The sequence below is a fragment of the Sorex araneus genome, chromosome 2 (genome assembly GCF_027595985.1).
Source record: "Sorex araneus isolate mSorAra2 chromosome 2, mSorAra2.pri, whole genome shotgun sequence".
Classification (NCBI taxonomy): Eukaryota; Metazoa; Chordata; class Mammalia; order Eulipotyphla; family Soricidae; genus Sorex; species Sorex araneus.
The window spans coordinates 54942966-54959848 of NC_073303.1; the positions used below are offsets into that span (position 1 = coordinate 54942966).

A 16883-nucleotide genomic window follows, 5' to 3' on the forward strand; every position below is an offset into this window, starting at 1 on the left:
CAGACTCTCATCCTTCTTTAATTCTCTAAAATGATTTATATTTACCGACAGTCAAACGAGGTGATTTGGTAGCCCCTCATAGATTTTTGCCATGTGAGACAAATAAGATAGAATTTCTTGCTTTAGTGCTAATTAAAAAACACACTAATTTAACTTGTATTTATTGAACAATAAGAAGACTTTAAATCTAAAATTTGCACAGTGAAGGTGAACTGGGAGTGATGTCATCCCTGGGCCACAGCAGGTGTTCCTGACTACACTTCCCATCTCAAGAAGAGGGAACAACTATTCAAACGAAGGAAGTGGCTAGAGAGAACAGTGCGGGGGCTGCAGTGCTCACTGCCTCAGAGAGAGGAAGACAGATGCGCTAGACTGGGAAGCAAACCTTCACCACCCTGGCGGGCCCTGGGTCCCTGTAAGAATTGGAAAAATCGGTGCTGGAGCGATAGTACAGTGGGTCGGGCGTCTGCCTTGCATGTGGCCAACCTGAGTTCAATAGGAACCCTATAGGGCACCCTGAGCCTACCAGGAGTGATCCCTGAGCACAAGACCAGGAGCACCCCCTGTGCACAGCTGGGGGTGGCCCCTCTAAGACAAACAAAAGAATGGGAGAAATATAAAACAATTTCAGTTTCAGATTGCATGAGTTCATAAACAAAAGAAAAGAATCATGAGAGACTCACCCGAAATCTAGGGATGGCACCGTAGCCAACAAGAATGTTTATTCAAACAAAAACGAGACCAACGCTGGCACGGATGTGAAGACAAAGGAGGGAGTAACTGTGAATTCTTGGGATCATAAACTGTGCAACCTGGAGGGTCGCCAAAAGTGTTAAAACTTCATCTACCTTGTGATCCAGAAATTCCACTTTTTAGGATCTATCCGGAAATGAAAACTGTAAATTGAAAAAAAAGCACCACATCTGCTCACCAGTGTTCAAAGCGGCGTTATTTATAACAGTCAAATAAGGAACAACTTAAGCATCCCACGGAGATGAGTGAGTAAAGAAGTGATAGTGTATATGAAAAATGGGAATTTAGGGATTGGTGAAGCAAGCAGGCTGCCAGCAGGCTGCCTCCCCCTCCCTGCGCCCCCAACCCCCATGACCTACCCTGGTTTGATCCCATCACCCCAGTCCTTGTGGGAGTGACCCTTGAGTGCAGAGCCCAAGGAAACCCCGAGCACAGCTAGATGTGAACACCCCCAAACCAAACAAAACCAAACAAAAAATGGATGTCATTCAGCTATTAAAAATAAAATTTCAGGGGGCTGGAGTGATAGCACAGTGGGTAGGGCGTTTGCCTTGCACGCAGCCGACCTGGGTTCGATTCCCAGCATCCCATATGGTCCCTCGAGCACCGCCAGGAGTAATTCCTGAGTGTAGAGCCAGGAGTAACCGCTGTGCATTGCCGGGTGTGACCCAAAAACCAAAAAAAAAAAAAAAAAATCCTACTTTTCAACAGCATGCATGATCTTTAAGGAATTATTCCACAAGTTGAATAAGAGAAGCACTGTCTGATCTTACAATACTGTAAAACAAAAACAAAAGCAAATCCACAGAAAAGAGATTAGTTTTGTGGTTGACTAACGGGAAGATTCTGGGACAGTAATTTAGCAAAGGGAGTCAGAAGGTGACAGATTTCAGCCATAGGGTCTATCAGTACTGGAAATTGAGCATAAACATGGTGACTGGCTAACACTGATGTCTAGTATATAAGAAAGTTAAAAAAATAAATCCCGAAAGTTCTCTCAAAATGATAATTTTCATTTCCCCAGCTCCTTTTCTCTATTTTTAGCAATGTAAGAAGATGAATAGTAACTGACTCTATGGTATAATCATTTCACAGAAGATGTATATCAAATAGGTATCCTGTATACATATGTATACATGCTGTATCTCTTCAACTGATAGATGTCAATTGTTTCTCAATAAAACTGAAAAAGAGGAGAATAATTTGTACTTCAAGTTTGTGCACATGAAAATCAGCTTTAAAAGTAGGAAATTCAACCTATAGTTCTGAATTGTACTGACTCATATTCTTAGTATGACTTTGAGTATGTTTCCTAATTGCTTAATACTTCACTTTTCTTATTGATCAGCTCTTGGGATCTAGTCCAAAGAAACCTGGCAAAACGATCCCCAGAGATCATATTATATGACTACCCCTGTGCTATAATGTTTAGTTTCCCTCTGTACATCATGAACCATATGCTTGCTAACAAGTCTTTAATTCTTCTGAGAGATACAAAACTTACTGAACATTTATGGAAGCTACTACATCTATTAATCAGTAATGATAGATAGTTCAGATTCTGGGGCTGGAGCTATAGTACAGTGGGCGGGGCACGTGCCGTGTATGCAGCCCACCTGTGTTAGGTCTCCAGCATACAGGAGTAATTCATCCAGCATCCCCCGAGCACCTCCGGGAGTAATTACTGAGTGTAGAGCCAGGAGTAACCTCTGAGCATTGCTGGGTGTGACCTAAAAAATAATAGATATGCCAGATTTCTTTAATATGTATGATTACAATTTGGAATACTTACATAAATCACCACATAATCTTTTATGTTGGAAAACACCTGAACTTGAAGAATCTTAAAATGTGTAATTCTGCAGGCACATATTATGTGGCATATATGAGTGCTGGAGATTTATCAAAATTCTTGATGTTTAAATGTAAGTATGTAGGAGATGCTTAGATGTAAGTATGTAGGAGATGCTTAGGTGTAAGTATGTAGGAGGTGCTTAGGTGTAAGTATGTAGGAAGTTTCTTGGAGTTCAGCAATGACAAGCCTTGAGAGGATGATGATATTACTTGAGCCTTATTATTAGAGCCCTTCTTAACGGCAGAGAGATAGCCAAGCACACGTGCTGAGCATATGCCTTGCATGTGGGGAGCCTGGGTGGGAACCCTACAACCTTGTGGCTTCGTACATCTCACCAGGAGAAACCTTTGAGCACTGCTGGTATGTCCCCAGAATAAATAAAACCCGTCTAAGAAATTCTCATAGTTAAAAAGAGCATAGTAATTTTGTGTTAAACAGCAAGTGCAAATTCTGTGTCACAGCATTTTTCTGGAGGAGTCGTGGAAGCTTTGTCTGTCGTGAACGCTGCCATCCTGATTGTCGGAGTTCGAGAAGTCAGTTGCTGATACCGTGTGTTACTTTTGCTTCTGCAGGTGGCGGCTGGAAAGTTACCATCCTCACTAGTGACTTGCCCAACGCAGGTACCAGCTCTCAGATTTATATTGTGCTGTACGGACAGCATAGGAGCTCGGCTCCCATATATCTCTACGGGACAGACGGGGTGCAGTTCCAGAGTGGCCGTGAAGACAGTTTCGCTGTAAGGAATAAAACCGAGTGACCTATGAATTTAAGTGAATTGTTGTAACAACAATGGGTTGTTCCTTAAGAAGGAAGATAGGAATATAACATACTGAACTAGGTATTTTTTAATACCACGTGTGCTGTGTGTGCATGTGTGTGTGGGTTTGTGTGATACACTCAGCAGTACTCAGGGATCATTCTTAGTGATGCACAGAAATCAGATCCAGGTTGGCTGCCTGCATTTGTGTGTGTGTGTGTGTGTGTGTGTGTGTGTGTGTTTCATAGTTTGCTTGATTTTATTTTGGTTTGGGGGCCACATATGGCATTGCTCAAGGATTACTGCTGGCGCTGTGCTTGGGAATGACCCCTGACAGTGTTTGGGGCACCATAGGCAGTGCTAGGGGTGAAATCAGGTTTGGTTGTGTTTACGGTAAGTGTCTTAACCCCTGGTTATCTCTGGTCCCATGTGATGGAAATGTACCTTGGTATATTCATTGGGAAAAGGACATTTCCCTTTTACTTCCCTTTTTGTTTAGTCTTTGGATTTATTAGGTCTGAATCTCTAAAGCATTTGTTCTCACAGTAATTTCAAGTGCAGTCGTTAGATGCCCAATTGAAACAATTTTCTCCTTTAAGTACATAGAAATTTTATGAAACTCCGGCTAAAATTCTTCTCTGTGCTCAGCTTTTATTGTATCCTCTCTGCTTTTGTATGTAATTTTTTTCTCATTGATTTTAGAGTTATGGTTTAATATTCCTAGCATTTTTTGACAAATAGGCTGCTTTAATAGATTGTTTAATTTACATGCATTTATGGATTTTGCAGTTTTTTTATTCAGTGTGATGTCTAGTTTTACTCTTGGTAGAAAATATTTGTTATATAATTTCATTAATTTCCAAAACTTGTTTTGTGACATAACATATGGTATATCTTGTAGAATGTTCCTTGTGCACTTGAGAAAAGTGTGCATTAGGCTGTTATTGAGTGGAATGTTCTAAAAATAGCTGCTGGATCTAGTTGGTATATAATGTTGTTAAGTCCTCTATTTCCTTATTGATCTTCGTCTCGTTGTTCTATGCATTATTCAAACTGAGGCATTAAAGTTTCCAACTATTATTGTAGACTGCCTATTTCTCTCTACTTGTTTCTATAAATTTTTGCATTGTGCATTTTTGTTATTTATTATTAGGTATATATATTTGTATAGTTCTTTTTAATGTATATTATTCATTTATGTTATTTCATTAATAACAAAAATCCATTAATGTTCAACTCCCTTAATATTGGGTCCGTGGGATGTGATGAACCTACTCACATCTCCTTTAGCAACATGGACTTGACTCTGCTTGATCTTCAGAAATAAATGTCTATAATTCTTCAATATTCTTGAATTGACCATCTTATTAATATATAGTAGCATAATGTGGGCTCTCTTAAGTGAACTTTGTAAAATTCCATTAAGACACACCCTCTTGGTTGCTTTCCAGATCACAGTGGGAGACCTTGGCACTCTTTCTAAGATTCGTATTGGTCATACCAACTCTGGGCCTTCCCCTTCGTGGCATTGTAAGGAGGTAAGACATGCCGATGTGCTCATCCTCTGCAGAACCATCTGCTAATTCTATTCAGAAACCAAACCTGGAGGGATAGTTTCATGTTTACTGTGAGTTAATGGAACACGCCGGGACCAGTTTTTTGTGTGTTTCTGAAATAAACAGTATTGTATTATCTTACTAATAGTTCAATTCTGATGAATTAAATGACGAGAATAAAATTAATTCCTAATTAACTGAGGGAAGCAATTTAATAAAATAATCTTGTCCCCTCTTTGCAAAGAAAAAAACACTTGGGGCTCTGGATAAACTCACATTCCTTCTTGATATGATGCCACTACTGATTGTTAAGGTGAGCAGATAGAAATCTGCTTCAGAGCGTGAACCAGTGAAATATTAATACACTTGGCTAGACTGCTGATCCCAAACTTAGGCTGCTCATGACAGCATGATAAAAACTCGGAGGGACTTTCAGGAATAATTTTCTTTCCTTTTTGGTTTGGACCACACCTGGCGTTGCTCAGGGATAGCTCCTGGCCCTGTGCTCAGGGAGCACCCCTTGTGGTGCTCAGGGGACTGTAGGCACTGCCATTGGTCTAACTGGGGCTGGTCCCATGCCAGGCAAGCGCCTTAGTGCCTGCATTATCACTCTTTCCCAGGAACAAAACATTTTACACTGATTAGAGTTAAAAATTTTACACTAGTTAGAATTTTTTTTCTTTTTGGGTCACACCCGGTGATGCACAGGGATTACTCCTGGCTCTGCGCTCAGGAATTATGCCTGGCGGTGCTCAGCGGACCATATGGGATCCTGGGAATCGAACCCGGGTTGTCTGCTGCAAGGCAAACGCCCTCCCCGCTGTGCTATCGCTCCAGCCCCTGATTAGAAGTCCTTACTTTGATTTAAAGATTCAATAGATGAAAATTTTTACTTCCTGCCATGGTTGTCCACAAATTGCAGATCTTTAGTGTTGGAAGTCACATAGGTTAACATCTGTTTTTGTGTATGGTGTCTTCTGATATTTTGATATAAAAAGCTGTTGGGTCTTTCAGCTGCTTTTCAAAAATGTGAATATTATCTATTTAAATGCCTCATTTTCTTCTCAAACCTGTCTTCAGTTTTATAATATGTCAGAAACAAAATCAATGAAAAATTTATGGAAGACAATTAATTCCTTAAGAATAAGTTTTTTTAGGGTCAAAGAAACAGTAGAGGAGAAAGATACTTGTTTGCACAGTGCTGACCCAGGTTTGATCTCTGGCACGGCATATGTTCAGGGGTGATCCCTTAGCACAGAGCCAAGAGCAAGCCCTGAGCACAGCCAGGTGGGGTACAGGAACCAAAGGAAAAACAAACAGAAAGAATTTTTTAATTCCATCAGCAGAAATGCATATTTGTCAGTAATGCTATATTTTTACATGAAAGTGGCAGAGGATACTGTTGCAAAACAGCAGACAAAACTTAGTTTATAAAAATGCAGAATGTAGAAGTGAGAAATAAAAATTCAGAGTAAACACCTGGATTCTGAAAGAAAGACTCTAATCTTTTATTTCTTATGGAGCTTTTGAAGTATGGTATCAGATTGATCCTGACGTGATCGTATATAATAACAGCTTTGATTTTTTTCTTAGGAAGATAAATGAATTTGCAAAAACCATTAATCCTTCTGCAATCGCATCTGATGGATAAACAATCACCAGCATTATATTTGTGTTAATGGTCAAGCAATTGGGTAGATTACATAATACTGAAAAGTAAAATTATGAAAGGAGGCTGAAGGTTCCTATTGCCTTTTTATCTGTGGCCCCATTCTCTTAGTGATAGGAATTGTCTGTGGAGGGCTGCCCTCACCTGTTGATGCCACGATTGGTGACGACATGCTGCTGAGTTCCACTGTGGCACAGCTCCCTGAACTGTTTGGGAACCACGCCACAGTGCTCAGAGAGTTACACCATGCCAGGGAATTGAACCCCGGGCCTGATGTGTGCAAGGCAAACACTCCAGTCCTCCCAGCTCTCGCCTTCACCACAGAAACCCCAGCTCAATTCAAAGCTTTTTTTTCCCTGAGCATCTTAAACACTTTCATAATTTACCCATTTGGCCAAATTGAGATGCTAGATAATGGGTTGGAAATTTTCTGTTCAACTCCCGTAATACAGTTTTGAAGTTGGAAATTTAAAACGATAACTAAGTCAATTTGTGACTCTAACATCAAGGGCATTGAATAAAAACACTTGAGTCCATTTTAGCAACATAATGCAACTTCCATTCAGCTCACAAAATGGTCACATTGTTTATAGGACCTTAATCTTCAGCCTTTCGGTTAATTTGGAGAAGATTACCAAAGCAAAAGTTCTTATGTTGATTTATTTTGTATATCTTAAATGATCTGCCTTGGGCTTTAATTAAAATAATCAAATCAAATAGTGATGGCAATAAAAGCAGTCTTGAAAAAAACATTTCTGTGTGTTTCTCAGAGAACCTTTCTAAAAGTGTTATTTCTTCAGAATCACATTTGATACACATTTATGAATGCAAATTTGTGTCCCATACAAGTCTTGCAAAAATCAGTAAGTTTAGGATCTGAAAATATGCCTTAATAATAGCATTATCTTCTCAAACTGATTCTAAAGTTTAAAGTTTAAATTAAATTGTTAAATTTAAATTGTGGCACTTTAAAGAGAATAATTTTATTTTTACTAGTAAAATAAGACTTCAATGAATACTGTTACTTTGAAAAGACTTATAGTAGCTTATTCATGAAAGACAAGTTTAGAATCTGAAATCATAACTTGAGCCTTTAAAAAAATTTTTTTTTTTGGGGGGGCGCCACCTGGCAGGATTGCTCAAGGCCTACTCCTGGCTCTGTGCTCAGGGATCACTCCTGGTGGGGCTTGGGGAAACTATATGTGGAGCCAGGGATCGAGCTGGGGTCAGCCAGGTGCAAGGCCCCTATACCACCTCTCTGGCCCAGAATGTCTACTTCTTACTGGTTATTTAAATTCATTTGCTCCTACCAGAATTTATTACCATCTTTTTTTTACATTAGGACAAATGGATTAGATATAATATCTTATAGCAGGTGCCCAAATACATAATTAATTGTTCAGATTTCATTCATCACTAAGGATCCAAGAAGGAAGTATGTCAGTTTGAATCTTAGTGAATGAAATATAAGCTCATTCTAATATTTTATAAAATCTCATTAGAGAAAAAAAGCACTTGGGGTTTGGAATCGGGAAGTAATTGATTAAAAATACAAACATCTTGGGGCTGGAGTGACAGCACAGCGGGGAGGGTGTTTGCCTTGCACAAGGCCAACCTGGGTTCGATTCCCAGCATCCCATAGTGTCCCCCAAGCACCATCAGGAGTAATTCCTGAGTGCAGAGCCAGTAGTAACTCATGTGCATCGCTGGGTGTGACCCAAAAAGCAACAAACAAACAAACAAAACAAACAAAAAAATCTCTAAGTATGAAAATAGTAACAACACTGAAAGTTTGGGAAGAAATTGTGTGTTTAGTAGTTAAAAACAGAAATAAGAGAAATAATTCAAATGAGGACATGGAAAAAACAATCATCACTTTTAAATAAAATTCAATGTCTGACTTTAAAAAGTAATTTTTTTCTGAGCTCCTTAAGTTTGCTGTAAAACTCATTTTATTCCTCGATAAGGCATTCTTATAACTGGTTCACGTAATTATTTCTGTCATGTAGATACAAATGTGCAACAAGAGTTCTGGAAAGCAGTTTTATATTCCTGTGCAGAGATGGTTTGCACGAGACCAGGAGGATGGAGAAACCTGCCGAGAATTTCCCATTTTAAATAAGGGAAAACCTGCCCTTCCAGGTACAAGCCCAGCTCCACATTTCACAGGCGAATGGTATTGCATTAAGCGCCAACTTACAGGGAACTTGACAAACTCGCATTGATGAAATTGATAAACGAATTGTGACTGATCACTTCTCTCTCGGGGGCGCCGCTGGCAGTGCTCAGGCCTTACTCCTGGTTCTGTACTCCAGAACCACTCCTGGCGCTGCTATGGGCCAGCACGGAGTGCCGGGGATTGACCCAGGTTGGTCATGTGCAAGGCAACGCCCTACTCACTGGACAATTTCTCTGCCCGGGGATGCTCTTTTCTTACCATGCTCTTATCTCTCGGGCATGACAGCTAAATCTAAATATTTTTTAGTTGTTCATGACATAAGGAATATGTAGTGTCAATAGTTAGTTTTTAGGAGGTTTGACTGAAATGCCTCAAAGTTGATTTCCCTTTATTATCTTTTCCTATGCGAGTTCATATTTTCCCTGGTCTTCCAATTATAAATAATTGGTCTTCCAATTATAAATAATTTTTGATGATGTTTTGGATAGGTTGAGATCCTCCACCCAGATTTTCCATTTCCCAGTAGCTAGGTGGTTAAACCCAGGGACTGCCCCCGGCACCGTGTAATCCCATCCACGGCCAGCATCCAGAGACTTAAAAGCAAGCCGGGAGTGCGAAGCTGCAAACCTTATATCTTATATCCTACTTCTCCTCTGGGAGAACCTGGCAAACTTCCGGGAGTTTCCTGCCCACATGGGAGAGCCTCGAAAGGTCCCCATGGTGTGTTAATATGCCCAAACCAGTAACAATGCTGGGTCTCATTCTCCTGACCCTGAAAGAGCCTCCAATGCAGCATCGTTGGGAAGGATGAGGAAAGAGAGGCTGCTAAAATCTCAGGGCTAGGACGAATGGAGACGTTACTAAGACCGCTCAAGAAATTCGACAATCAATGGGATGATGATGATGATGATATTCTGGATACTTTTATTTTTGAATTCTTGATAGTGTTTCCCTTTGATGTTCATGGATCTTGGTCTCTTTTTAAGCACCTTGTGTCTGAGCTCCTGTCAGGGTCAGACACATTGGGTCTAAATTGGAAAACACCAGAGGATGAAAGATAGTATTCTCACTGCAGTTCTTTCATTTGTACTTTTGGGGCCATACTCAGCAGTGCTCAGGGCTTACTCTGGGCTCTGTGCTCAGGGATCACTTCGGTCACATGCAAGATGCCTGATCTCCTGTCCAGCCTCTCTGGCCCTTACTGTCCTTTCTTTGTACTTTAGATTTTCATTTTCTTTCACAGCCCTAAGTTATGATTTACTTGTTAGCATCTTCATGTAGTTACTCCATTCATTCTTTCAAGATTTTAAAACTATATTTGGTGGGAGAGATTGGGTGAGGGAGGGTATTGTACATCTTACCTGGAACTGCAACTCTTGGTTAGACATGTATAGTTCCTCTATCATATTTATAAGGCAGGCACTATTAAACTTGTTTTCCTCTTGTTACCAGTGATAGTATATGAAGTGCGTGTGACAACTGGTGACCTTTGGAATGCTGGAATAGCAGCAAATGTGTATATTTCTGTCTATGGAGAAAAGGGAGATACAGGATGCAGACAACTGCTTAAATCAAAGAACTCCTTGAAATTTTTAAGGGGACAAGTAAGTAAAAGTCCTTTGTTTCTTTTAAAGTATGGTAAAAAAATAATACGTGAGGATTGCCATCTGAGTTTCTTAAGAGCATAGTTTAATAGTATTGAATTTATTCACATTGTTGTGCAGGGTTACTCCAGAAGATAATCATCTTTACAAAACTGAAACTCTGAAACAGAAGTTCCCAACCAAATTATCAGAAAAAGAAAAGTAACCTGCCTCTTGGCCCTGGAATCTTTCTCCTTCTCCTCCTTCTTCTTCCTCTTCTTCCTCCTCCTCCTCCTCTTCTTCTTCTTCTTCTTCTTCCTCTTCTTCCTCCTCCTCCTCTTCTTCTTCTTCTTCTTCCTCCTCCTCCTCTTCTTCTTCTATTCTTCTTCTTCTTCTTCTTCTTCTTCTTCTTCTTCTTCTTCTTCTTCTTCTTCTTCCTCTTCTTCCTCCTCCTCCTCCTCTTCTTCTTCTTCTTCTTCTTCCTCCTCCTCCTCCTCCTCCTCCTCCTCCTCCTCCTCCTCCTCCTCCTCTTCTTCTTCTTCTTCTTCTTCTTCTTCTTCTTCTTCTTCTTCTTCTTCTTCTTCTTCTTCTTCTTCTTCTTCTTCTTCTTCTTCTTCTTCTTCTTCTTCTTCTTCTTCTTCTTCTTCTTCTTCTTCTTCTTCTTTCTCCTCCTCCTCCTCCTTCTTTTCTTTTTAGGTCACACCCAGAGATGCTCAGGGATTACTCCTGGCTCTGCACTCAGGAATTATTCCTGGCGGTGCTCAGGGGACCATATGGGATGTCAGGAATTTTATCTGGGTCAGTCATGTACAGGCAAATGTCCTACCCGCTGTGCTATTGCTCCAGCCCTATTTCTCTCTATACATCTTTTTATTTTCCTATTCATCTGCTGATGGACACTCTAAAAAAATTCCTGGGTATTATGAATAATGTGGCTGTGAATATGGGTGTGCAAATGTTTCTTTGATTCCTTCCTTCAATTAAGTTGTCTTACTATTTAGTCACAAATGAGGTTGCTGTTTTTATGGCATACTGTGTTTTTTAATAGTGATTCTATCATTTTACAATGTCATTAACAATGTACAAGTCTTCTATTTTCTTCATGTCCTTGTCAACCTTTGTTACTTTTTGTTTCATGACAGTAATCATTCCTAAGGAGAGTGTGGTGGTATCTCATTGTGGTTTTGCTTTACGTATTTTTGTTTGTCTCAGAGTCACACCTGGTGGTGGTCAGGGCTTAACTTTGCTCTGCACTCAGGGATCATGCCCGGTGGGCTTCAGGGACCATATGTAGTTGTTGGGGATTGGATCCAGTGAACCCCCTTATCTTGATGGTGTGCAAGGCAAGTGCCCTACCGGCTCTGCTCTCTCTCTGGTCCTTAAAGTTCTAATTTTTGATACAGTACTCTTCGTTTCTCTTTCTGCTCTTGGTTTAATATCCAAGACATTATTGCCAAATCCAGTGTTCTTAAATCTTTTTCCCTGTGATTTCTGTTAGGACATTTAATTTTGAATGTTTAATGTATGCTGATATAATTTTTGTATGAACAATAAGAGTTCATTTTTATTTTATTTTATTTTGCATGTGGATGTTTGAAGACTGTCCTTTCCTGATTATTACCAATTAGCAAGTTGTTAATAATCTAACCAATTATGAGGATCTACTACTTAGTTCCCAATTTTAGAATATGTGATTTGGTTTTGTTTAGAATATCTGGTTTAGTTTAATTTAGAATATCTGGCTCCTTGATTTGTGCACTTAGTTTGTTTATTTGACTTTTTAAATTCATTTGAATTTTTAGTCAAAGCATTAGTAGACATACACATCTTTCTTAGCAATGCTTTTGTTATGTCCTGTTAATTTTTGGGTTGAATATTTTTGAATATTATCCTTTCAGGAAAATTTAGTAGCAATGAATCCCCTTATCTTTTTATTTTATTCTTATTAAAGTGTTGCTTTAGTTTTGGAGGGTAGTTACAGCTGATACATAATTTTTATTGATCGGATTTTCTTTTTTCACTCTGAATATAAGAATTCATTGCTTGCATGATGCCTACTCAGAAATCTCATAAATTTATAGAAGCTCACAAGGACATTGCAAGTTACTTTTCTCAACTTATATTGTCCAGTGCTGAAACTGAATATATTCTTTCACTCTGACTAATATTAATATGTAAATATAATTTTTTCAACTAAATGAAACAAAATCTCTATATTTTAGCAATGGCGGCTTTTTAATGAGACAAATATCTTTAAATGAATAAGTCAGGATATTTTTACCACACACACCCTTATTTTTCTTAGTCTTCTTTACATAAATTATAATAACCCATTTTTCCTGCCAGTCTTTTCTATATTTGCATAAGAACTCCATCCAATGACAATGGGATGACAATGCTACTTGTTATCTTGTCCCAAGCAGTATCTTTTGTTAGTGCTAATGTTTGTTATAGTTAATAAGATCTACTTATATAGAGAGGCAATGGTTATAAACAAACGTAATTTTGTCACATGTCTGAGGAATTTTAATCTTGCTTCAATGACTTAACCTTCTTCTTTGCATATGATACTTTTCTTGCAGAGTGACTTTTAAGGATAAAATAAAATATACTGGAAAATACTCAAAACGCATAAGATGTTATGCAAATACAAAGCTTTTTTAAGACTAATTTTGACTTTTATTCCACAACATATTATTACAGCATTTGAACTTGTAGCATTTAGTTTATGTTTTCCTAAGGGAATGCCATCTTTTCAATTTACCCATATTTTAAATATACAATGCTTTGGAGCAGAAAACAAACTAAAACAAAAGAGAAAATAAGTTTTTTTTTGCAGCCGTGCATTAGGACTTTAAAGAAATGTTTTAAGTTTCTGAAATTTTTGTATTAGTATATTTTTGTTCCTTTTTTTGTTGTTGTTGTTTTGCTCTTTTGCTCTACCTGGCAATGTTCAGGAGGTACTCCTGGCTCTGTACTCGGGAACTAGTCCTGGAGGTGCTCAGGGGACCATATAGGATGCTGCGGAACCAACTTGGGTCAGCCGCGTGTAAGGCGCCCTACCCACTATCCCATCTCTGCAGCCCCTTGCATTAGTATCTTAAAATTATTTTAAAACGTGTTTGTGAATGATTTATAAATATTGCTAAAACAGAGTCATCCCTAGGTACATAGGGGTTGGTCGCATTAAAATGAATTGAAAATTTGGTGTATTTTATTTTTTATAGGATTCTCTTAAAAATTGGATTACTGTGGGATACGCATCTACAAAGTCGTGCATGCTTGTGTTTCAGTCATACAATGTTCCAACGCCCATCCCATCACCAGTGCGCATTTCCTGCCACCAATGTCCACAGTTTCCCTTCGGCCTGCCCCCATCCCCTGTCCTCACTATGAAATCCACTATGGCAGATTTCTCCTTTCTTCCACCTCTCTATCTCATTTTACTTTTTGGTGTACATTTTCACCGTTAATTTATACTGTTATTATTTGAAAAAATTGCCCATTGAGCATCCCAAATTTATGTTTTGGTACTGAAAAATTAGCAACAAAAATGTAACATTTATTTTAATAATAATGTTATTAAAACAATAATATTATTGTTTTACTATACCTAATTTGCATAGGTTTTGTATTGATTGATAATTTTTTCACATTCATTCTTACTGTCTTAAAAATAAGACTTTCAGTTCAGAATAAGTGTACTTTTTTTTTTCTTTTTTTGCTATAGACTGACACCTTCTCCCTGGAAACTGTGTACCTTGGAACTTTGTATAAGATTGTCATAGGTCATGATGGACTTGGCCCAGGTAAGTGTCTGGGGCTTCAATCTGATTTCAGTCTACTCAGGGGACATCCAATGCAATCCTAGAAAACAATTTATTAAACATCATAGTAAATTCAACTTTAAGCACTGACTATTTAAAATTGAAATATTACATACTCCTTATATAGCATCTTTTTATTCTTTAGAATGACATAGACTCATCTGTTTGCTGTGACTAGAATACTAGGAAGAGTGATGCATAAAGAACACTAGAAAGAGTGATGCATAAAAAATTGTAGAAGTGTGGGGTTTGTCTGCTGAGATACAATGTAGCATTCCAACATTTGATTTTTCCTCTCAGTTGTCAGTTTATTTTATAGAGTCAGCTCCAATTCATGCAAAATTCCAAGCCAACTGTATTGTTATTCTAGAGAGAGCCAAGTGACTCTGATACATGTTTGTCAGAGCTCTGAAAGAATACTAAAAGGATGCACTAGCATCCTCTGGCCAGCTCTTATATCTGACACCAATCCCATCATGAATATGGACTTCCCTTCACCAATGGACATTGTTAATTTTCATTAAGTTGTTACATCCTCATAAAGTTTCTCTGTAAAAATTATATTTTCCCTTGAAGGAGACAATGAGACAAATGATTCTTATAGTCTATTTCTATTAGAATTTAAGAATTAAGTGAGGGAAAACAGCCTTAAGGGTGATATTCAGGCCAGATAGGACTGTGAGTGGAAAGACATAGGTTTTAATCTGGCAGTGATTATTCTCAGTGTAACTCTTGACTTATCAATATTGTGTAGGATCTTATTAACATTTTCATTCTTGGTGTATAGAGATAGCACAGTGGGTAGGCAATTGCCTTGCACACAGCCGGCCATGTCTTATGCCCAGCTCTCCATATGGTGCCCTGAACAGTGCAAGGAGTGACCCCTGAGTGCAGAGCCAGGAATTCACCCTGAGCACTACAAAGTGTGGCCATCCCGCCCCCAAATATTAAAACTAAAAAACAGTTTTTGAGGTGTTTTCTAGGATGACCAACCATTTTGGTTTGCTTGCTACTGATTTTAACACTAAAAATCCTGTATTCTGGGAAACCGTTTGTGCAGGTTCAACAGGAACATTTATCCTGTTAAGTTGCCTGTCCAGTGCCAATAAGATGCATATTTGATGCAAATTTGAATTTTAATAGTTTCCTACATGTATATTTTGGAAATAGAGTGTTGCTCATCCATGTGATTCTTTGGAAGATGCTAGGTTGGGGTTATAAGTACAGTTCATGAAATCAAAAGCAATTGCACTTCAGTTCTATTTTCAGCTATTTGGAAAATAATACTGAAGTAGATCTGGTAAAACAGACGCCTTCAAGGGAGCTGTGCTTTTACCACACATTTAAAATTCTTTCAAGGCTTCTTACGGTTTTCTTCTGTTCTTCCTTTTTATTTAAAAAATTTATCATTTTTATTGGTTTTGGGGCCCCCAGGGGGGTGCGCAGGACAAACTCCCAGCTCTGCTTTCAGACAGCACCCCTGCGGGTTGGGGGGACACCTGGGGTGCAAGGACCTGTGTCAACTGTGCAAGGCAAACACCCCACCCCACTGTCCCACTGTGCTGGTCCATCTCTTCTTATTTGGAGAATTAAAACTTAAAGAATCAAACATCCACAGGTGAATGTGGAAGGTCGTGCGTGCTTTTTGGAAGGCTAGTTAACACCTGAGTCATACGTGGTCACAGAGTGTTTTTCTTTCTGACATTCATGTCTAGGAAATGGCTGGTTTCTTGAGGATGTCGTGATTGTGGATCCCACAACAAACCATGAATATGCTTTCTTCTGTCACAGGTTTGTTGCCTTTTTGGCCACACAAATTCATTTTATATTCTTTATTTTTTCCTTTATTATTTATTTATTTTCTAAATTTTTTATTAGTGAATCACCGTGAGGTGAATACAGTTACAAGCTTATTACCTTTCCTGTTTGCATTTCAGTCATACAGTGATTGTTTACCCATCCCTCCACCAGTGCCCATTCTCCTCCACCAATGTTCCCAGTATCTCCTTTAATTTGAAACCTGGGCCTAGGCAGGAATTCTATGCTTGAGGATTTCTGTTCAGTTCTAGAGTTTCCATTAATCATATCCAAAAGTCCATAAATAGCTTTAACAATTAGTGATATATATATATATATATATTAAGTCTCAGTCATGTAATGATTAAACCCCCATCCCTTCACCAATGCACATGTTCTACCACCAAGAACCCCAATATACCCCCCTCCCACCTCCCCACCTGAGTAGCTAATGATCTTCACTTCATTCTCTCTATACTTTGAATACATTCAATATTTCAATAGAGAACTCACTATTATTATTTGGAACTTTCCCCCAACAATCAGGCCTGCTGAAAAGGCATCATTTAATAATTTGTTTTCCATTGCTGAGAATGAAGATTCTATGAGCTTCTGGATTTCTGATATTTTAGCTCAGTTCGCAGTCTAGATGCATTTCTGTAAGAAGCCGCTCTGGGTGCCAAAATGGGTTAGAAGACCTGTCGGATCATAGTCTTTAGGAGCAGAGGGTCCGTTACGCATGCGCGGCAGCTCCGGATCTTGTCTGGGCGGAGAGCGTGCCCGTAACCCCCCCCATCCCATGATTGCCTACGAGCCACGTCACTGCAAACTCACACCTCTGGGTTGGGAGTCTTAGGAGGTGGCTCTCTCCACGTGGGTGTTGCCGTCGCCGCCATCTTCCGTGCAG

The 16883-nt window shown here is 39.0% G+C and overlaps 1 protein-coding gene across 1 annotated transcript in view; it reads left to right on the forward strand.

Moving 5' to 3' along the window:
* Positions 1-16883, forward strand: part of RP1 (RP1 axonemal microtubule associated) — a 209597-nt gene that overhangs the window by 22903 nt on the left and 169811 nt on the right. Inside the window, exons 3-8 of the mRNA XM_055124422.1 lie at positions 3181-3344; positions 4817-4903; positions 8600-8732; positions 10222-10373; positions 14083-14161; positions 15895-15970. Coding sequence (XP_054980397.1) covers positions 3181-3344; positions 4817-4903; positions 8600-8732; positions 10222-10373; positions 14083-14161; positions 15895-15970 — 691 coding nt within the window. The remainder of the gene's footprint in view (positions 1-3180; positions 3345-4816; positions 4904-8599; positions 8733-10221; positions 10374-14082; positions 14162-15894; positions 15971-16883) is intronic.